At 38.7% G+C, this 22,432-nt stretch overlaps 1 protein-coding gene across 1 annotated transcript; it reads left to right on the forward strand.

The window, feature by feature from the left end:
- The first annotated feature begins 245 nt into the window (after positions 1–245).
- Positions 246–22,016, forward strand: LOC102285343 (zinc finger protein 266-like). Its single transcript, XM_070373617.1, is given in 7 exon segments — positions 246–294; positions 9,129–9,217; positions 9,679–9,845; positions 10,469–10,549; positions 11,279–11,361; positions 15,983–17,403; positions 17,405–22,016. Coding segments are annotated over 5 exon segments (1,830 nt in total). The 5' UTR covers positions 246–294; positions 9,129–9,217; positions 9,679–9,706; the 3' UTR covers positions 17,511–22,016.
- Positions 22,017–22,432: the final 416 nt, after the last annotated feature.

Consider the following 22,432-nt stretch of genomic DNA (forward strand, 5'->3'; position numbering starts at 1 on the left):
GCCTAGTTTTAGCCTCGGAATCATCCACTGGGAGTGTTTCTGCTTCCAGCCCTGCCCCCCAACCCCCCACCCACTGAATCGACTGCAAGACCCCTCACCCGCAACGTTGGGAGAAACTGCAAGTTTTCTCTGCATTGGCTGAATTTGACTGACAGTCCCAATCTCAGAACTCCACCCCGTCACGGCCGAAGTAGGAAACGGAAGTGGCGTCACTGTCTGCGTCGGTTTTCCGTCCGGCGGCTTCGTGCTTCTAGGAGGGAGTGGTTTTGGTCGTCCTGTTTCAGCGTGTCCTTGGTGAGGCTCGCGTTCAGGAAGGGCTGTGGGATACAAGGAGCGCGTTAAAGGACAGGTTTGGTCCGAGTTTTCGAGAGGTCTCCTTGGGCAGGCCTGGCCCCTCTCTCTTACATCATTCGGGACCTAAGGCCCCGCTTTCATCCAGGTCGTAAGGGGAGTTTTCGGGGTGTTGTCCTTCACTGTGCTTCCCTATTCGAAAGCCTTTGTGACTTTAGTTCTTGAGATCATGAATATCCACTGTTTGATTCCGGTTACTCAGGCCCCTGCACCTTCTGGTTATCTTGAAGTTAGTGATCCTGCTGTATTCCTCTAGAGTATGAAGATGTTCACTTGAAAATGAAAGAGTTGAGTTTATTCAGTGTTTTATCTGGGAACTGTTGCCCAGGAGTCAGCCTCTGAGATAGCTGTGAGAAATTATTTTGAAGAGATGAGGTGGGATGTTAGTATATATGTGATTCGGGGGAAGGATATGGGTAATTTTCCACGAAAAATTAATCTAAGAAAGAGTTGGACCACTTTATTTGAGCCAGATTTGAGGATTCCAACCCTTGAAGAGCATCTCAGAAGGCTGTTGTGTGTGTATGTGTAACTGAATCTTCTTTGAGTACATCTAAAACGAACACTTCATTGTATTTCAAGTCATATCCGACTCTTGAGACTCCCATGGACTGTAGCCTGCCAGGATCCTCTGTCCATGGGGTTCTCCAAGCAAGAATACTGGCATGAGTAGCCACTCCCTTCTCCAGAGGATCTTCCTGGCTCAGGGATCTGCATTGCAGGCATATACCATGTGAGCCACCAAGGAAGCCCAATATATACTATAGTATTACTTAAGCATGTAATCTATTTAAAATGAGATTTTTTATGTTGCTTTCTTCATTTAAAGTGTCCAAAATTAGCTGCACCCTAAATTTTTATCAGATGTACTTCGTTAGTGTGCATTTAGGATCTTATTTTCACAACCAGGGATTGAACCCATGACCCCTGCAGTGGAAGTGCAGAGTTTTAATCACTCAACCAGCAGGGAAATCCCTTGATTAGTGTTTAAAGTGAAAGTCGCTCAGTCATGTTGGACTCTTTGAGACCCCATGGACTATACAGTCAATGGAATTCTCCAGGCCAGAATACTGGAGTGGGTAGCCCATTCCCTTCTCCAAGGGATCTTCCCAACCCAGGGATCGAACCCAGGTCTCCAGCATTGCACGCAGATTCTTTATCAGCTGAGCCACCAAGGAAGCCCAGATTAGTGTTTAGACCATATGCAATATACAGTTGAAAGAGCAGATTCAAATACTGAAGTTATTCCAAATATAAAACGGACTTAAAAGGTCCTAGTGAGATAGTTGGTACATAATGGTTGTCAATAAATGGCAGTTGATGATACTGATACTCTTGTTGTAGAGCATACAGTTTTAGTAGCTTTCATATATGTCCTCTGCACAAAAGGAGCTAATTTATCATGTTGATGACTGATAATTAGTATTTGTTGATTTGTGCTTGATACGAAGCTGAGCTCCAGATAACCGTATCTTCAGAGGGATGGAGATGGCCCTATCCACTTACATTCTTAAGCTACCCTGAAATGATCGTGATTCAGGAAAGAGTATGCAAATTTCACTATCAGTCTTGCAGCATAGCAGCCTATCATACGCCCCATGGTAATTTGTCATTAATGCTTTTTTTTTTCCAGAGACTTAGCTTTGGGTTCTGTTTTTTAAATACAGATTTCTTTGGTGTGATTCTGAGCAGTTGTGTTGCTTGTTTTTATCTAAGAGGAGCTGAAATGAGCCAGAGAATGCTGTTCTCTAAGACAGCTTCCTAGTATGTATGCATGAGGTAGAGTTGCCGCATAGTCCTACTCATGTATTTTATTGCCTTGATAAGTAAAAAGTCACATTACTTATGTTTCCTTGCCTGTGAAATGATTACTCTTTGCCTGGTGGGTAACATGGCACACCATTTATCTCTCCGGCTCCAGATGGGACAGGACTTCCCTGGTACTTCATGGCAGTAGTGTGTACTTGTGAGTTTTTTAGTTTTTGGTTTTGAGTGTGTGCTTATCTCAGAGTTGCAATGTCGATTTTATTTTTTTAACTTTTTGTTAAAGTATAATTTATTTACAGTAGTGTATTGGTTTCAGGTATGCAACACAATGAATGTATTTTGATCGGTTATACTCCATTTAAAGTTATTATAAAATATCACCTACATTCCACGTGCTGTACAGTATATCCTAGTAGCTTTTTGACTTTATACATAGTAGTTCATACCTCTTAATTCCCTACTCCAGTCTTACTGGCTCTCCCACTGGTAGCCACTAGTTTGTTCTTTGTATCTCTGAGTCTGTTTTGTTCGTTTCCTTCATTTTTTAGATTTCACATATAAGTGATAACATGCAGTATTTGTCCTTGTCAGACTTGTTTCACTAAGCATAATAGCCTCCAGGTCTATCAGTGTTGCTGCAAATGGCAAAATTTCATTCTTTGTTATGACTGACTGGTATTTGGTGAAACTTCTTTATCCATTCATATGTCGATGGATCCTTAGGTTGCTTCTATATCTTGGCTTCGGTATGTATGTAATGTTGCTATGAACATTGGGGTGCATGAGTCTTTTCAAATTACTGTTTTCATTTTCTTTGGATATGTACCCAAAGGAGTGTAATTGCTGGATCATATTATAGTTTCTTGAGGAATCTCCATACTGTTTTCCCTACTGGCTACACCAATTTAAATTCACATCAACAAAATACAAGGGTTCCCTTTTCTTCACATCTTCGCCAAATTTGTCATTTGTTGTGTTTTTGATGACAGCCATTCTGACAGGTGTGTGGTAATATCTCATTGTGGTTTTGATGTACATTTGTCTAATGGTGAATGATGTTTAGTATCTTTTCATGTAACTCTTGGCTGTCTGTATGTGTTCTTTGGGGAAATGTCTTTTCAAGGCTTCCCTTCATTTTTTAATAGAATTGTTTGTTTTTTTTTTATTTTGAGTTGTACAGCTGTTTATATATTTTGTATATTAACCTCTTATTGGTCATATCATTTGCAGGTGTTTTTCTCCCATTCAGTAAATTGTCTTTACATTTTGTTGATGGTTTATTTTGCTGTACAAATGCTTTTAATTAAATCCCATTTATTTTTGCTTTTGTTTTCTTTGCTTTAGGAGACAGATCCAAAAGTCATCCAAATTTATGATTTATGTCACAGACTGTTCTGCCTGTGTTTTCTTCTAGGAGTTTTATGGTCTTACTTTTAAATCGTTAATCCATTTTGAGGTTTTTGTACATAGTGTGAGAAAATGCTCTAGTTTCATTCTTTTACATGAGCTGTCCAGTTTTCTGAGCACCGTTTATTGAAGAGACTGTCTTTTCTCCATTGCGTATTCTTGCCTCCATTGTGTATTTTGTCGTAGATTAATTGACTGTAAGTGTGTGGGTTTATTTCTGGGCTCTGTATTCTGTTGTTCTATGTGTCTTTTTTGTATCAGTGCTATACCGTTGGATTACTGCAGCGTTGTAGTATTCAAGGAATGTGGTATCTCCAACTTTGTTCTTTTTTCTCAAGATTGCTTTGGGTATTTAGCCCAGACTCCCAGGACTTCTTTTCTGGTTCCATATAAATTTTAGGATTATTTGTTCTAGTTTTGTGAAAACTGTCATGAGTACTTTTCTGGCGATTGCATTAAATCTGTAGTTGCTTTGGGTAGTATGGACATTTTAACAGTATTAATTCTTCCAGTCCATGAGCATGGGATATCTTTCCACTTCTTTGTAATATCATCTTGAATTTCCTTCAGTGTTTTATTGTTTTCAGAGTATAGGGGTTTTTTGTTAAGTTTTTTAATTCTAAATTAGTAATTTAATTCTTTTTAATGCATTTTTAATGGGATTTTTTTCTTGCTTTTTGTCTCTGATAGTTATTATTGTATAGAAAAGCAATGGATTTCTGTATATTAATCTTGTATACTGCTACATTACTGAATTCATTTATCTTTAGTTTTTTGGTGGAGACTTTAGGGTTTTATATTATATATAGTACCATGTCATCTGCAAATAGTGACAGTTTGACTTCTTCCTTTCCTATCTGAAAAAGAAAAAGTGAAAGTGTTAGTTGTTCAGTCATGTGTGACTCTTTGCAACCTTTCCTATCTGAATGCCTTTTATTTCTTTTTCTCATCTGATAGCTGTGGCTAAGACTTCCAATACAAGTGGGGAGAGTGGGTATCCTTGTCTTCTGATTTTAGATGAAAAGCTTTCTGTATTTCAGTGAGTATGGTGTTAGCTGTGGGCTTGTATAAATGGCCTTTGTTATGTTGAGATATGTTCTCTACATACCAGCTTTGATGAGAGTCTTTATCATGAATAGATACTGAGTTTTGTAAAATATTTTTCCTGCATTTATTGGAATGATCTTGTGATTTTTATTCGTCCTTTTGCTAATGCGGTGTATCACATTACTTGATTTTTCAGATGTTGAATCATACTTGAATTCCTGGAGTAAATCCCACTTGATCATTGTGAATGATTTTTTTAATAGATTTTTGAATTCAGTTTGCTAATACTTTGTTGAGAATTTTTGCCTCTATATTCATGAGAGATATTTGCATGTAATTTAATTTTTTATACTACCTTTTTCTGATTTGGGCATAGGGTAATGATGGTCTCATAAAATGAATTTGGGAGTGTTCCCACCTCTTCAGTTTTTCAGAATAGTTTGATAAGAGTAGGTATTAAAGGGACTTCCCTGGCATGCCAGTGGTTGACTCTGCTCTTCCAGCGCAATGTGTGTGGGTTCAACCCCTGATCAGGGAAATGGGATCCTGCATGCTATGTGGCATGGCAAAAAAGAATTAAGTATTAAGCCTTTTTATGTTTGGTAGGATTCCCCTGTGAAACTGTCTGCCCTGAACATTTGGTTTTTAAGGGCTTTGATTACTATTTCAGTTTCAGCAGTGGTAATTGGTCTGTTTAGATTATTTATTCCTGATTTAGTTTTGGAAGATTGTGGGACACTGGAAATATATTTCTTCTAGATTGTCCAACTTTTTGGTATATAACTGTTCATAGAATTCTTTTTTTTATATAATATTATTTTATGATTATTTGCATCTCTGATATCAGTTGTAATTTCTCTCCCATTTTTTATTGCTTTTGTTTGGTACCCTCTTTCCTCTTGTTTCTTGATGAGACAGGTTAAAGCTTTATCAACATTATTTATCTTTTCAAAAGACCTACTCTTGGGTTCACTGATCTTTTCTTGGATTATTTCCTCTCTGATGTTTTTTATTTCTTTCCTTCTGATAACTTTGGGCTTTGGTTGTTCTTCTTCTAATTCCTTTCAGTATTAAATTAGGTTGTTTATTTGAGTTTTTTCTTATTTCTTGAGATAGGATATGATAGATAAATATGATAGATATTTACTATCATAAAAGTTTCTCTTCTAACTGCTTTTGCTGCATCCATATTTTCACTTGTCTTGACATATTTTCCAGTTTCCTCTTTGATTTCATCATTGACCCATTGGTTTTGTAGTAGCATGTTGCTTTGTTTCCACATGCTTATTCTTTTCCCATTTTTCTTTCTGTAATTGATTTTTAGTTTCATACCACTGTGGTCAGAAAAAAAATCCTTAATATGATTTCTATCTTTTTAAATTTGTCGAGCTTACATGTTATCTCTCTTGGAGAACATTTCATGTGTAATTGAAAAGAAAATTTTGCTATTTGGGGATGGAATGTCTTATAGTTATCTATTAAGTCCAACTGGCCTAAATGTGTCTTTTAGTACCATTGTTTTCTTATTTTCTTTCTTGATGATGTGTCCACTGATATAAGTTGGGCATTAAAATTTCCTATTTTTATTGTATTATGGTCAATGTCTCCCTTTATGACTGTAAGTAATTGCTTTATTTATTTAGGTGCTCCTGTATTAAGCCATATATGTTAACAAATGTTATATCCTCTTGTATTGATGCTTTTATCATTACCAAATGCCTTTCTTTGTCTTTTGGACTTTGTTTTAAAGTCTTCTTTGTCTGCTATGAGTAATGCTACTTCAGAGCTTTGTTTGTTTGCATTTGTGTGTAATATCTTTTTCCATCCTTTCACTTTCAATCTGTGTATGTCTTTAGCTTTACTAATTTGTGGTTACCATGCGGTTCATATGTTGACCTGTAATTAGATCTACTTGTTTTAAACTAATAGTCATTTAACTTCAAGCACATTCTAAATTATTTGCTCCCTTCTTCCACATTTTTTGTTTTCAATGTCATGTTTTATGTTTATCCCTTAACTTATTATTATAGTTACAGTTTCTTTTAATCTTCATGCTAGCTTACTTAAACCCTTGGTCTACAGCCTTTACTATATATTTACCTTTACTGGTGGGATTATCCTTTCCTATACATTCTTTCTTCTTGTTGTAACCTTTTTGTTTCTGCTTAGAGAAGACCCTTTAACATTTCTCTTTGGGTTCTTTTAGTATTGATGAACTCTTCTAGTTTTTGCTTGATTGATAAGTTCTTTATCTCTCCTTCAGTTTTGAATGATAACCGTGTTGGGTAGAGTATCTTAAGTTGTAGGGTTTTGCCTTGCAGCACTTTAAATGTATTATGTCCTTCTGTTCTGCAAAGTTTCTGCAGAAAACAGCTGATGGCCTTAAAGGGGTCCCTTGTATGTGATTCTTTGTTTTTCTCTTGGCTGCCTTTAGAATTTTCTCTTTAGCTTTTGCATTTTATTATATATTTTTGTATGATCTCTCTGGATTCATCTTGTTAGGGACTCTGTACTTTCTGCACCCGGATATTTGTTTCCTTCTCCAGATTCAGGAAATTTTCAACCATCATTTCATCAAATACATTTTGACCCTTTTCTCTCTACTCATTCTGGGACCCTTCCAACCAGAATGTTAGAATGCAGCATGTTGTCTCAGAAGCTCCTTAAACTGTGTTTTGTTTTTTCTTTTTTTGGCCCCACCATGTGGCTTTGAAGATACTTAGTTCCTCGACCAGGAATCAAACCCAGGCCCACAGCAGTAAAAGCGCTCAGCCCCAGTCGCTGGACCACCAAGGAGTTCCTACTCCTACTACTAAGTCACTTCAGTCGTGTCCGACTCTGTGACCCCATAGATGGCAGCCCACCAGGCTCCCCTGTCCCTGGGATTCCTAAAGTGTCCTAATTTTTTTAATTTGTTTTTTCTTCCAATTTTTCTGATTGAGTGATTTCTGTTACTCTATTTTCCAGATCACTTATACATTCTATGTCAACTCATCTACTGTTAATCCTTTCTAGTGTGTTTTTCATTTCAGTTATTGTATTCTCCACTTTCAACTGGTTCTTTTTTATATTTTCTAGTTAAAATTCTCATTGTATTCTTCCTTTCTTTTCCCCAGTTCAATTAGCATTCTTATTACTACTGCTTTAACACCTTGTTATTTTTATCTTCATTGAATTAGTTGTTTGTCAGGGTTTTGTGTGTGTCCTTTCATTTGAAACAAATTCTTTTGTCTTCTCCTTTTGTTTAACTTTCTCTGTCACTATGAAATTAAGTAAAACAGTTGCCTATCCCATCTTGAAGGTGTGTCGTTTTGTGGGACGACCCTTATGCATTCTTCATGTACCCCAGAGCTTGGATTGGTGGCTGGATCTAAAGTAAGCACAGGGCAACTTCCCTGGGGGTCCAGTGGTGGAGACTCTGTGCTTCCACTGCAGGGGGATGGGTTCATCCCTGGTCAGGGAACTAGGATCCAACAACTTGTGTGGCGTGGCCATAAATAAATAACATTTTAAAAAACAAAGTGAGCACATGTTATGTCTTTTTTCGGGGTGTTTTGGCAGCTGTCACCTTGTTGGGTGATAGCTGGAGATAGAATTGGAGTTGGGCTGGAGATAGAAGGGCTAGAGCCAGAACCCTGTGTGAGCTGGTTTTTCTATGCCCAGTGGCTATCAGTGTCCTGTCAGCAGGGGCAGGGGCAGGTCCCAATGTGCTCGAAGCAGAAGCCTTGACTGTTGAGTCTGAGTTGGTTCTGTTCCCTCCAAGTGTGCACTCTCTTTTCTCTCAGCAGCTAGAGCAGGAGGTTGGTTGTGTGTCAGACACACACTGAGACTGTCTAGGAAGCCAGTCAAGGATCCAGACAACTTGCCATCCACCACCTCCGCAAGTGCCAGCAGTATGCTCCCTCACCCCATTCAGATGAGGTGTTGGGTCCAAATCTGGTACATCCCCCAAGTGTACACTCTTCCTTGGCAGCAAACACTTTTCCCTAGTTAGAAACTGACCTGAGCTTCAGGCAGGTTCAGCCTGCTTCCTCCACCTTGTTCCTGGGAATAAGCAAGCTGTGCAGTCTCATCAGGAGAGGAGTCTTGGATTCTTACAGCCTTCCTGTAAGTCCCACTTGTTTTCAAACCAGCTAAGGGAACTTGTCTTCCTAATGTCAGACCACAGGTTTGCAGTGTCCAATTTGTGGTTCAGACCTCCAGGCTCATGATATTCTCTTCTGTGTCCCCTTCCGGGTGGACCCCCGACCACTTACCCTCCTTTCCTACCTGACTCTGTGGGGACCTTTTTTATAGACTTGGTTTTGGAAGCATCTTTCTGCTGATGTCCAGTTTGTTTTCAGTGAGACTTGCTACACATGTGGATGTACTTTTTATTTGTTCCTGAGAGGGATGTGAGTTCAGTGGCCTCCTACTTCACCAACTTACCTCTCTGTGAGATTTTCTGAATGCACATGGACATTCGGAAATTCTGAGCTAAAGTGGAATGACTTCCAGGCAAGGACTGTGGGAATTATGATCAATTCTGGGTGCTCATGCCTTCTTTCTTCTCCTAGGTGTTCTTACTAAGGACTCTTTCTGCCTTCCTGAGGAAAAGATAGAAGCAAACAGGATGGTAACTGAGTGTTTGAGAAATTGTTCTCAGGTGAGAAGAAAGTGTATCCTTGTACAAAATGACCTAGTGCATTTACCAGATAGACACATTTGAGGTACTTAAATAAAGTCTGTCTGAATCCATGTTGAATTGCCTCACAAAGTGGAAGCTCTCATATTGCTGAGGGATTGCTCTGAATAATCATAATATTCAATAATTACCTTCTGATATTATCTCATGATTGCAACTCCTGTTTTGTTTTGTTTTGTTTTTGCCTGTTGTTCTGACATGATAAGGAACGATAATGTGTATTTCTCAGTGAATTTATTTATTCATCAGCTTGTAAAAATATTTGTAATTTGCTTAGAATTGTGTTACTGGTTCCATATTGATCAGAAATTAGTGTAGATAGAAAGAAGACCATTGTGTCATGGGGGAGATGATGAGAGAACTTGAAGCCCTCTATTGATGCTGAGTCTTCCTACTTCATTCCCCACTGAACACTGTTGAAGATCTTACTTTACTGAAGCTAGTATATGTATGATGGTTCAGGACTCAGTGACCTTTGCTGATGTGGCTGTGAACTTCACCCAGGAAGAGTGGACTTTACTGAACCACTTTCAGAGAAAGCTGTACAGAGATGTGATGCTGGAGAACTACAAGAACCTGACCACAGCAGGTACAGCCACCATCATTCCTTAGCCTCTTAGGAGACAGACATATATGTGCTGTACCGTCTGTGTTCTGAGATGGGTGATGTCAACCTGAACACAATGGAAACTAGTAGACATTCGTCTCTACATGAATGAGTTTTAACCCAGTATGGTTTCTGTAAAAATATGGTTTTAGAACTAACAGTGTTACTATCATTCTTTTAGAAACGTGCGTTCTCAATTGTTCACCTATGGCATAGTAAATGAAACACTGGGATCTGGGCCCAGTCATCTGTGTTTTGACAAGCACTGGACTTGATTTTCATAGACACCAAAATTTGGGAACCACTAGTTTAGTGCCTTCTCCATGAGAATGACTATTTCTTTTTGCACTTATTTCATTTCCCACTTTAATAAAAGTCTTAGTGCTTTGTAAATGTACATATAGGTCTGAACATGTATTTCAGGGGCCAGAGAGATGATCACTCTGAGACACAGAAAGAGGAGCTATTCACCTTTATATCTCTTTTGGAATATTATTAATACCACATTCATTCTAATGACCTGACTAGATACTGGAACTTATTCATGGGAAGATTTGTATTGTTTGGAGGGCTGTTTCTATTAATAGATCTTTCCTCATGAACAGGATATCAGGTGTTCAAACCCACTCTGATCTCTTGGTTGGAAGAAGAAGAGTTGAGTACTGTGGAGAGAGGAGTCCTCCAAGGTGAGTGATTGTAAAAGACTTTGCATGTTAATAAAATTTCAGTGTGTTTTTAATTTGTAAGGAGGCAACATGTTAAGATGTGCTTTTCTCTCAGAAGGCTGAGGTCATTGGTTTCTGATGGTCTGTACCTTCCTCAACTTCTCATATGTACTTGTATGTGAGTGCTAAGTCGTTTCACTAATGTCCAAGTCATCGTGACTCTTTGGATTGTAGTCCACCAGGATCCTCTGTCCCTGGGACTCTCCAGGCAAGAATACTGGAGTGCCCTCCTCCAGAGGATCTTCCCGACCAGGGATCGAACCCATGTCTCTTGTGTCTCCTGCATTGGCAGGTCAGTTCTTTACCACTAGCACCACTTGGGAAGCCCCTCATAGGTACTTACTTTCCATTTAATCAGAATTTCCAGTGATCTCATAAAGTAGCCTTTTGTTTCTTCTTTAGTTTTAACATTTTGATGTATACTTTTTGTCCAGAACATTCCCTGGTAATACTGTCTCTTTCCTTCATATTTAATTTTCAAAGATTTGTCTTTTAAATCAAATGCTGAATTTTGACTGCATATACATATATTACTACTTATTTTTTGACATAATCAAACTCCCCAAATCTATCTTGCCTTTTTAAAAGATATGTGTAATTTGGAAAAACATACAACTGAGCCTTACTGTTTTTACTTCCTCTAACATCCACTTCTTTTTGCAAAGTCTTAAATTTGTAATTCTCTTTTAGAGTGGGGAATGCAACTTAAAGCCAAAGACTCAAGAATTGGGCAGAATATTTGGGGGAAAAAAGTGTCAAATGGGATAGAAAAGGTAAGATCACTAAGTTTCAAAAAAATATTTCTTATTTTCCACATAGATGATTTTAGGATTTTTGTTAGAATATGAGCACAAGTGATAGATATTTGAGATCAAAGGCATTCACCCTGGAGATAGCAATGTCTCTCAAAGAATTCTGATTATGACTAGCTTGGGGATATCCTATCCCTAGGTTGATACTTGTTGCTTCAAAATTCCCACAAGGAATCATTCCCACTTATATAAATTAGACATGGAGTTTTCAAAACAATTCAATGAAGCTGTATAGAAGCCTTTTTTTTTTTTTAAGAAACAGGTTTATTTTTTTGTTCTGTTTTTTTGTTGTTGTTTTAAATTATGAAAATATAACACATTTACAGGAGACTTGGAAAATACAGAACAAAGTTACATATATATACTACATTTATACACTATATATACTACAATTACTGTTTCAGGTATAAAAATTAAGGTTTTTAGTAGAGTTTCAGTATCAACTCTCAGAAGTTAATAGAATGAACAGAGGAAAAGTAGAAGGGTATAGCAGACCTTAAAGACACTATGAACCAATTCAACATAATTAAGATTTATACAATTTTCACACAACTGCAGGATATTAATTCTATTCAGGTTCCCATAGACTATAAACCAGGCGACACTAGAACATATCCAGGGACATAAAACAAGGTACAGAAATTTCATGCTCTAAGAGTATTGAAATCATAGTGTCTGTTCTCTTGTCACTGTAGGAAATTATGTTAGAAATCAATATCAAGAGATAACTGAAAATAACCCTCATATTTTCAAGTGTAATGTGACATTTACCAAGAGAGATCTTTGACTTAGCCATTGAAAGCCTCAATAAAGTTGAAAGACTGAAAGAACACAGAAGGTGATGGCAGAGAAAGCATTTAAATGAGAAGTTAATATCAAGGATACTTTAGAAACCCCATGTATTTGGAAATTAAATGTCCACTTTTAAATGATAGGTGTAGCTAAGAAGCCATAAGAAGAAAAATTAGAAAATATTAGCAACAATAAAAATGAAAAGAAAATTTATCAGAACTTATTGCATGCAGCTGAAGTTGCTCAATGCATCTAAATACAATGTGGAATCTTGAATAACAAATAATGGACACTAGCATAAAATTTTGTGAAATTTGAACAAAATCTGTACTTTAATTAATAATATTGTATCACATGTTAATTTTTTTAGCAACATAGTATTTCTTTATATTCTGAGAATTGGATTAAACGTTTCAAGCCTCATTCAATTTTTTTAAAAAAACAACTAAAATAGTAAGCTTTCTCGGCTTTTACCAGTAATATTAGATGCTAGAATAAATGGATATATATCAGAGTTTTGAGTGAATATAAATTAGAAATCTAGCATTGTATTATATTTAAACATGTAGAACCAAAATGTCATAAATTTTTTAGCTAATCAAAAATTTGTAAGTTTTCTAAAATATATATTATACATGCTATTTATGTATATATATGTATACAAAAGCTTTTCTTCTACTTCCTAAAGGCTTGAGAAAGAACAACAACAAAAAAACTGGAAAACATAAACTAAGTGAAATAGGAGCACTGAATATGAAAAAGAAAAGGTGAAATTATATAAAAGTAAAAGCTCATCATATAGTTCAGTTATTTTTAAACATGACCGCTCATTAGAATCACATCTGGAGCTTTGGAGAAAAAAAAAAATACCTGGGCATTTGTATTTTTAAAAAAATTCCAAGATAATTCATGGATAAGTCATCTGGATTTTAAAAAGTGGTTATAGGTTTTTCTATTAAGTGGTAATTTTAGTAATATAGAATTCTATTATTTTCTGTTGACCAATTATGATACAATGGGGTTAAAATGAATAATAGTTACATTATCACAATAGTAAAGGATGTTTATCAATTTTCACAACCAATAGCCAGACAAAAAATAAAAGATAATTATAATTGCAAGCTGTAATGGACACATGATTAACCTAACAATATAAAAGAATTACATACAATTTAGGTGGTTAAGTAGAGTGATATGGTAAGTGGAAGTGCATATATGTGCATGTTTTCATCCACCCAGCCAATCTGCTTTGGTTGGTGCATTTAACCAATTTATATTTAAGGTAATTATTGATATGTATGATCCTATTTCCATTTTATTAATTGTTTCAGGTTTATTTTTTGTAGGTATTTTCCTTTGCTTGTGTTTCCTGCCTGGAGAAGTTCCTTTAGCATTTGTTGTAAAGCTGGTTTGCTGCTAAGTCACTTCAGTCGTGTCCGACTCTGTGCGACCCCATAGACGGCAGCCCACCAGGCTCCCCCATCCCTGGGATTCTCCAGGCAAGAACACTGGAGTGGGTTGCCATTTCCTTCTCCAATGCATGAAAGTGAAAAGTGAAAGTGGAGTTGCTCAGTTGTGTCCGACTCTTAGCGACCCCATGGACTGCAGCCTCCCAGGCTCCTCCATCCATGGGATTTTCCAGGCAAGAGTACTGGAGTGGGGTGCCATTAGTGGCGCTGAATTCTCATTAACTTTTGCTTGTCTAAAACTTTTCTTTGTCAAATCTGAATGAGAGTCTTGCTGGGTAGAATATATTTGGTTGTACATTCTTCCCTTTCATCACTTTAAGATTAATATATCATCATTCCTTTCTGGCTTATAGAATTTCTTTTGAGAAATCAGGTGATAACATTACAGGAGTTCCCTTGTGTATTATTTGTATATAAAAGCAATGTTTTCCCTTGTTGCTTTTAATATTTTATTAATATCTTTGTCTTTAATTTTTGTCAGTTTGATTACTGTGTGTGTCAGTGTGTTCCTCCGTGGGTTTATCCTGCCTGAGATTCTCTGCACTTCCTGGACTTGGTTGACTATTTCCTTTCCCACATTAGGGAAGTTTTTGGCTATTATCTCTTCAAATGTTTTCTCAGATCCCTCCTTCTGGGACCCCTATCATGTGAATTTTGGTGCATTTAATGTTATCTCTTAGGCTGTCTTCATTTTTTTTTTCCTATATTCTGTTTTGTGCCAGTGATTTCTGTAATTTTGTCTTACAGGTCACTTATCCTATCTAGTTATTCTGCTATGGTATCTTCTAGTCTATTGTTCATCTCTGTTTGTTCTTTAGTTCTTCTAAGTCTTTGGTAAACATTTCTTGTATTTTCCCCATTCTTCTGAGATCCTGGACCATCTTCACTATTACTATTCTGAATTCTCTTTCTGGAAGGTTGCATATCTCTATTTCATGTAGTTGTTTTCCTAGGGCTTTATCTTGTCCCTTCATCTCAGACATAATCCTTTGCCTTTTCATTTTGAATAACTTACTGTGATGTGGTTTCTGTTCTGACAGCTGAGGAATTGATGTTCTTCTTTCTGCTTCTGTCTGCCCTCTGGTGGATAAGGCTTTGAGGCTTGTGTAAGCTTTCTAATGGGACAGACTGGCAGTTGGAAAAACTGGGTCTTGCTCTGGTAGGCAGGGCCTTGTTCAGTAAAACTTTAATCCAGTTGTCAGCTGATGGGTGGGGCTGTCCTCCCTCCCTGTTAGTTGCTTGGCCTGAGGCAGCCCAGTCCTAGAGTCTACAGGCTCTATGGTAAGGTTAATGGTGACCTCCAAGAGGACTTACACCAAGGGGCACTCCCAGGACTGCTGCTGCCAGTGCCCCCATCTCAAGGTGAGCCACTGGTGGTCCACGCTTCTGATAGAGATCCTCCAACACTAGCAGGTAGGTTTGGTTCAGTCTCCTGTGGGGTCACTGCTCCTTTCTCCTGGGTCCTGGTGCATGCAAGATTTTGTTTGTGACTTCCAAGAGCACAGTCTCTGTTTCTACCAGTCCTGTGGAAGTCCTGCAGTCAAATCCCACTGGCTTTCAAAGTCAGATTCCATGATGATTCCTAGTCCCTTTGCTGGATCTGGAAGCTGAGAAGCCTTGCATGGGGCTCAGAACCTTCACAACAGTGTGAGAACTGACTTGGTATTATTGTTTTCTAGCTTGTGGGACACCCATGCAGTGGATATGTGATTTGATTTTATCGTGATAACACTCCTCCCACCATCTTGTTGCTACTTTTCCTTTGTGTGTGGACGTGGGGTATAATTTTTTTGGTCAGTTCTAGCATCTTTCTGTCGATGGTTGTTCAACAGCTAGTTGGAATTTCAGTTCTCTCACCTGAGAAGAGTGCACATCCTTCTATTCCGCCATCTTGAATCAATCCCCTACTTTATTTTGATTGCTTATTTATTTGACTACTGTGGGTCTTAATTGCAGTGTGTCAGCTTTCTCTCTAGTCGCAGCACACAGACTCAGTTGCCCCATGGCATATGGGTTCTTAGTTCCATGACCAAGTATTGAACCCACATCCTCTGCATAGGAAGGTGGATTCTTAACCATTGAACCACCAGGGAGTCCCCTGTAGAACTCTTTTAGGATGAGAATATATGGCACATCATTCTTAAAGAAGGATTTCATCATTTAAATTGAAATAAATCAACAGGGCAAGAATAGTGTGAATGTAATGGAGATGGTATAAATCATTCATCCTCATTATAATAATGTTTCTGTTTTGAGATGGGTAGGAGGAGTTAAATGAGTCTGAGAAATCTTTGAATCATCATCCTTCCATTTCTCCACAGGCAAGAGGCCATAATGTACAGGAACTCTATGACAGTGAGCAATGTGGGAAAGACTTCAGTGACCACTCATGCCTTAGGACATACAGGAGTACTCAAAATGGAGGGAACCCTTATGAAGATAATCAGTATGGGAAAAACTTCCTTACTCTGCACAACAAATCCTTTACTGGAGAAAAATGTTCCATGTTTAATCAGTGTCGAAAAACTGTCATGCTGACTCCAGATATTGTACACTGGAAATCTAACATACAGGAAAAAGCCTTAGAACCCAGAGATGTTGGGAAAGCCTTTGTTAATCAGTCTTACCTTCGGACACAAGTGAGAGCTCACAATAAAGAAAAGCTCTACAAATGGAAGGAATGTGGAAAAACTTCTGTTCACTCAACAAGCCTTCATGCACATGTGCCAACTCACACTTCTAACAAATGCTACAGATGTGAGGACTCTGGAAAAGTCTCCACTGCATCCCTAAGCCATAGACAACATATAAAAACACACACTGGAGAGAAGCCTTTTCAGTGTGACACATGTGGGAAAGCCTTTAGGTTTTCCTCATACCTTCTTGTTCACAGTCGAATTCACACTGGAATAAAACCCTACAAATGTAAGGAATGTGGGAAAACCTTTAGATTGTCTTCATACCTTCGTGTTCACAGTCGAATTCACACTGGAATAAAACCCTACAAATGCAGGGATTGTGGGAAAGCCTTTAGATTATCCTCATACCTTCGTGTTCACAGTCAAATTCACACAGTAATAAAACCTTACAAATGTGAGGAATGTGGGAAAGACTTCAAACATTCTCTACCCTTTAACATTCACATGGGAACTCACACTGGAGAGCAACCCTATAAATGTAAGGAGTGTGGGAAAACCTTCACTCGATCTTCAGGCCTTATTGAACATATGAAAACTCATACTGGAGAGAAGCCTTTTAAGTGTGACACATGTGGAAAAACCTTCACTCGATCTTCAGGCCTTACTGAACATATGAAAACACACACTGGAGAGAAGCCTTTTAAGTGTGACACATGTGGAAAAACCTTCACTCGATCTTCAGGCCTTACTCGACATATGAAAATTCACACTGGTGAGAAGCCTTTTAAATGTGACACATGTGGGAAAGCCTTTGCTTCTTCTTCCCACCTCATTAGACATCTACAGTCTCATACTGCACAGAAGACTATTAAATGTGACAAATGTGGGAAGGCCTTTGCTAATTCCTCATATCTTACTATACATTTTAGAACTCACACTGGAGAGAAGCCTTTTGAGTGTAATGTGTGTGGGAAAACATTTACCACTTCTTCATATCTTATCATACACAAACGAACTCACACTGGAGAGAAACCATATGAATGTAAGGAATGTGGAAAAACCTTTTCTCACTTCTCAAGCCTTTCTTACCATATAAAACGACATTGAAGAGAGGCCATTGAAATGTGACAAGTGTGGAAAAGCCCTTGCTGCTTTCTCAAATCTTATGAATCATTTTTTTGAAAATTTTGGCTGCACCCACAGCATGTAAGACCTTAGTTCCCAGTGACTGAACCCAAGTCTCCTCCATTGGAAGGCAGAGTTTTAACCACTGGACCACCAGGGAAGTCCCTTACTAAATATTTTTGAACTCACAATGGAAAGATGCCTTTACAGTGTAATAAGTGTGGGGAAAGATTTGCAAATTCTTCACCCTTTGCCATTCACAAGTGTATTCACACTGGTGAGATACCGTATAAATGTTTGGAATGCGGGGAGGCATTTGCTGCTTCTAAGCACTTTTAAAATGTTATTTATTCATTTTGGCTGTACCGTGCAGCTTGTAGGGTATTAGTTTCCCAACCAAGGATTAAACCTGGGCCCTTGGGAGTGAGAGCATGGAGCTGTACCCACCACTGGACTGCCAGGGAATTACCTAAGTATTTTAGAGCTCATACAGGGCAGAAGACTTTCAAGTGTAATATATGTGGGAAAACATGTACCAGTTCATCCGTTACCACACACAAAGCTATTCACAGTGGAGAGAAACCCTATAAATGTACAGAGGAAAGCTTTTTGTCTTTCTGATTCACTTCAACAACATGAAAGGTCAACACTTGGGAGCTGCTCTACAAATGTTAGGAATGTGGGAAGCACGTCAGTCCCACAACTGGTATGTAAGATATCACAGTGGAGATTTCCCTGGTGGTCCAGTGGTTAAGGATCTGCCTTGCAATGCAGTGGACACGAGTTCAATCCCTGCTTGGGGAACTAAGATCCCACATGCCACAGAGCAACTAAGGTTGTGCGCTACAAGTGCTGAGCCTGCACATTGCAACTAGTGAGTCCACCCACAGCAACAAAGGATCTGGCATGAGGCAACAAACCTCTTCCATGCCACAAATAAGACTCAAAGCAGCCAAATAAATACATTAAAAAAACTCACAGTGAAGCCATATTATAATATTAAAGACACATGGACAGCCCTTTACTCTTTCCTCAGTGAAATTAATATTTTTTAAATATGGGAAATCTTGCAGTAGACAGAAATCCTACTGATTTAAGCTATGTGGCTAAGTTTTATTACTTTTTACATTTTATACCTTTAGGAAAAAGAAAGTAATTTTAACTTGTTCTTAGAGGTTTAAATGGTTATTTATTGAAGACATCCAATGTATCTTTTCCTGTGTAAATTCTGGTTCTGCTAAATACCTTAATGTTCACTTATAATCTCACTGTGGAGCAAAACTTTATGAATGTAAGAAGTTAGTTGTAGAGTCATCATTTTCCATTAGATTGTTCCTCATTCTTAATAAACATGAGGTATTTCACAGTCAAGAGAAACTGAATATGGAGTATTTGGAAAATACTACCCTGAGTCTGAGATCTTAGAGTTGCTGAGAGGTGTAGAGTGCTGGGGGTTCTGTATATCTGTTTCAAGCATTTGTGATTTGCTCTGACCTTGGGGAGAGTCTTGACACGACTGAGGAACTAAACAACAAGAACAAGTTCTTGCACACAGTGTGCCTTTCTTCACTCTCACAGCTAGACCAGGCCAGTATAGTGACTACACTTTGAGTTTGCACCTGGGTCTGAAGTGGACCTACAGGATACACACTTTATCCTTGTCTAACCTGCTGGATTCTCTTGTTGGATTGACATTGTCTTCACATTGTGAAGACAGGGAGTGCTTAAATGTGTACAGTGCTCACCAACCTCATTTATGCTGAGGACTTCCCTGGTGGCTCAAACATTAGAGAATCTACCTGCAGTGCAGGAGACCTGGGTCGGGAATATCACCTGGAGAAGGGAATGGCTACCCATTCCAGTATTCTTGCCTGGAGAATTCCATGGACAGAGGAGCCTGGTGGCCGACAGTCCATGGGGTCACAAAGAGTTGGACATGACTGATCAACTAACTTTCTTTTCATGCTGTCCAAGGTGAGGGATATGGTATGTCTATAAATTCTGTAAAATTATCGTGTCGTTCTTACCCTGATCCTGGCATGGCACGAGTGGAGAAGATTACATCTAATGTGAGTCACCCTGATTTCATGACTTTTGTAGGTGAACACCCCAGCATCTGAGGGAGAATCTTTAATCTCAAGCTGTGCAGAAAGTAATTGAGAATAATGTTCTCTTTCACCCCTAAACCCAACACCACAGTCTGACAAAACAACTGTATTTTTCTTGGTCAGACAACAGCTGTCACTGATGATATAACTTGCTTCTGTATTTTTTATTTCACTCATCTGTGAAAACAAAAACTCATGTGAATAGAGCTGGTCCTGATCATCTACTGTGCTTGATGCCATCAGTGGCAGTTCCTGAGTGTGGGTCTTGGGTGCAGATACACACTTGCAGAAACTCGTTTTAGCCTTGACAAAGTTCTCATGCTTGAGCAGCCTTGGATTATGTTGAGTTTGGCTATCATGCCTGCAGCTGCTTGATGATGCTTTATTGAGGTTTAATCAAACCATTGTAATAATAATGATAGTCCAGATCAACCTTAACGATAAATCCTGAACAAGAATTGCATGTGCACTTTTGTGTTACACATTTGTATGTATGGAGGAATATGTCATGTTGTAGTTTAATTTGGGGTGTGTACATTGTGACTTAGCCCATCTGTTGCCACCTTTAATTATTTGCAATGACTAAGGGCTACAGATTGGCTTTAGATGTAGCCTAATTGTCTGAAATAAGACCTGAGTATCCTAGAGATTTTTCCAGTGGTCCAGAGGTTAAGCATCGCCTTATCCTTAATGCAGGGGACTCGGGTTTGATCCCTAGTCTGGGAACTAAGATCCCCCATGCTGCAGAGTAACTAAACCTGCGCATTACTAGAGTCCATATATCACAATGAAAGATCCCACGTGCTGCAACTGAGATCCAATACAGCCAAATAAATATTTTTAAAAAGACCTACCCACTGAATTTCTTATAATTGCCTGAGTCTGAGACCATGTGGGAAATGTTGAGATCACTACTGCAGATTGACCTCATTCTGCTTGGCCTCCTGTTGACAGTGTTGTCAAGTGCTGAGCAAGATAAATCAAGTAAATATGGTCCCAGCTTTTGTTATTCAGTGAGTCACAAAGTGGCATATTCACATGGAAATTCTCCAAAGCCAAGATGATGTGAGCCATGTACACATGGATGAACCTTGAAAAACATTTTAAGTGAAAATAGTTGTCTGTATGAAAAATCCAGAAAGTGCAAATCTACGTATAGAGAAAGTATATTTGTGGTTGTTTAGATATTGAGAGAAATGAAGTGGGTGATTTGACAGCCGGAAGCTGCTTTTGAAGTGAAAAGATTATAAAATTGTGACAACATTGAGTCGTATAAATTAAATAGGTGTATTGTATTGTAGGCAAATTATGTCTCAATAAAGTAGTCCCAAGAAACAAAATAAAAAATCTTGATTATACCTACACTGATTGGGTAGTTACCAGCAGAGCCAGCCAGGCCGCCCAAAGGAGGCCCATTGAAGCCTCCTACTAGGAACTCGTCCTTGGACGCCCTCCTTCCAGCATGATACACTCAGGTTCACTGAGGGCCTCACCTAGCTGGGATGCAACTAACCACCACAAAGCTAATCACACAGGGAGAGGCACAGATAACGGGAATCTCTTGCATCATTTCCGTTCCGCACCTTGAAACGTGGGGCTTTGGATGTCAGCCATATTAGGCCGATTCACACAAGTTGTAAGTAGTTCCCTCATGACTGGATGCAGTAGGACTTTGGCTCCGCCCAGAGAGGCAGGTGGAGAGAGCATTGTACCCAAGGAAAGAAGTTGAGGCTAGAAACAGATTTGAGACCCGGGCTCTGCGCAGAAGGCGGCGCACACACCCAGGGTCGGGACTGGAGGTAGGACCAGGTCTAGCGTGGGGTTTAGAGGCTGGAAGGGCAACACAGGTTGAAGGCTCACCCTGCAGGATATTCATCAAAAAGATTTTCCATCACTTAGCCAGTTTCCTAGAGCTTTTGTAGGAATTCTCCCCATACTGATGGGCCTGCTCATCTTCAAAGTCGTGGTCTATTCAGTCAATCCCATTGTTAGGCCTTTGTTTCCTCTTACTGCTTTTTATTTACACGGATACCATGCTAAAGTCTAATAATACCACTGGGTTCCTTTGGAATTTTAAGGGTAGAAATTGAAATATCTCTTTCAATCGAGATATGTAAATTTGAAAAAAAAAAAGTTTTCAAATATGTATTTCTGGGTTTGTTTTCCATATCTAACAAAACAGGCTAGGACTTCCCCTACTATGTTAATATAGCACTGAATCAGGCATTTTTTGTCTGTTCAGGAACAGTACCACAGTTTCTCTGGTAGTCTTGTTTGCTGTGTGTTTCAGGGGGTGGCCTTTAAGAATTGAATTTTTTAAAACCCTCATGTACTAACATGTTTTATCAGAAGATTCACAGACATTATCAAATGTGTTAACATTTACGTAATGGTTATTCTACTACATTAATTTTCCAAATTATGCTGTAATTTTTTTTTATATAACTCAGGATTCTGTTTTTAAAAATAACTTCTGGATTTACTACTTTGCTTTCAGTTCAGTTCAGTTGAGTCGCTCAGTCGTGTTCGACTCTTTGAGACCCCATGAATTGCAGCACGCCAGGCCTCCCTGTCCATCACCAACTACCGGAGTTCACTCAAACTCAAGTCCATCGAGTCGGTGATGCCATCCAGCCATCTCATCCTCTGTCGTCCCCTTCTCCTCCTGCCCCCAATCCCTCCAGCATCAGAGTCTTTTCCAATGAGTCAATTCTTCGCATGAGGTAGCCAAAGTACTGGAGTTTCAGCTTTAGCATCATTCCTTCCAAAGAACACCCAGGACTGATCTCCTTTAGAATGGACTGGTTGGATCTCCTCACAGTCCAAGGGAGGCTAAAGAGTCGTCTCCAACACCACAGTTCAAAAGCAGCAATTCTTCAGCACTCAGCTTTCTTCACAG

Source organism: Bos mutus, chromosome 7 (assembly GCF_027580195.1).
Source record: "Bos mutus isolate GX-2022 chromosome 7, NWIPB_WYAK_1.1, whole genome shotgun sequence".
In the NCBI taxonomy this organism is placed as follows: Eukaryota; Metazoa; Chordata; class Mammalia; order Artiodactyla; family Bovidae; genus Bos; species Bos mutus.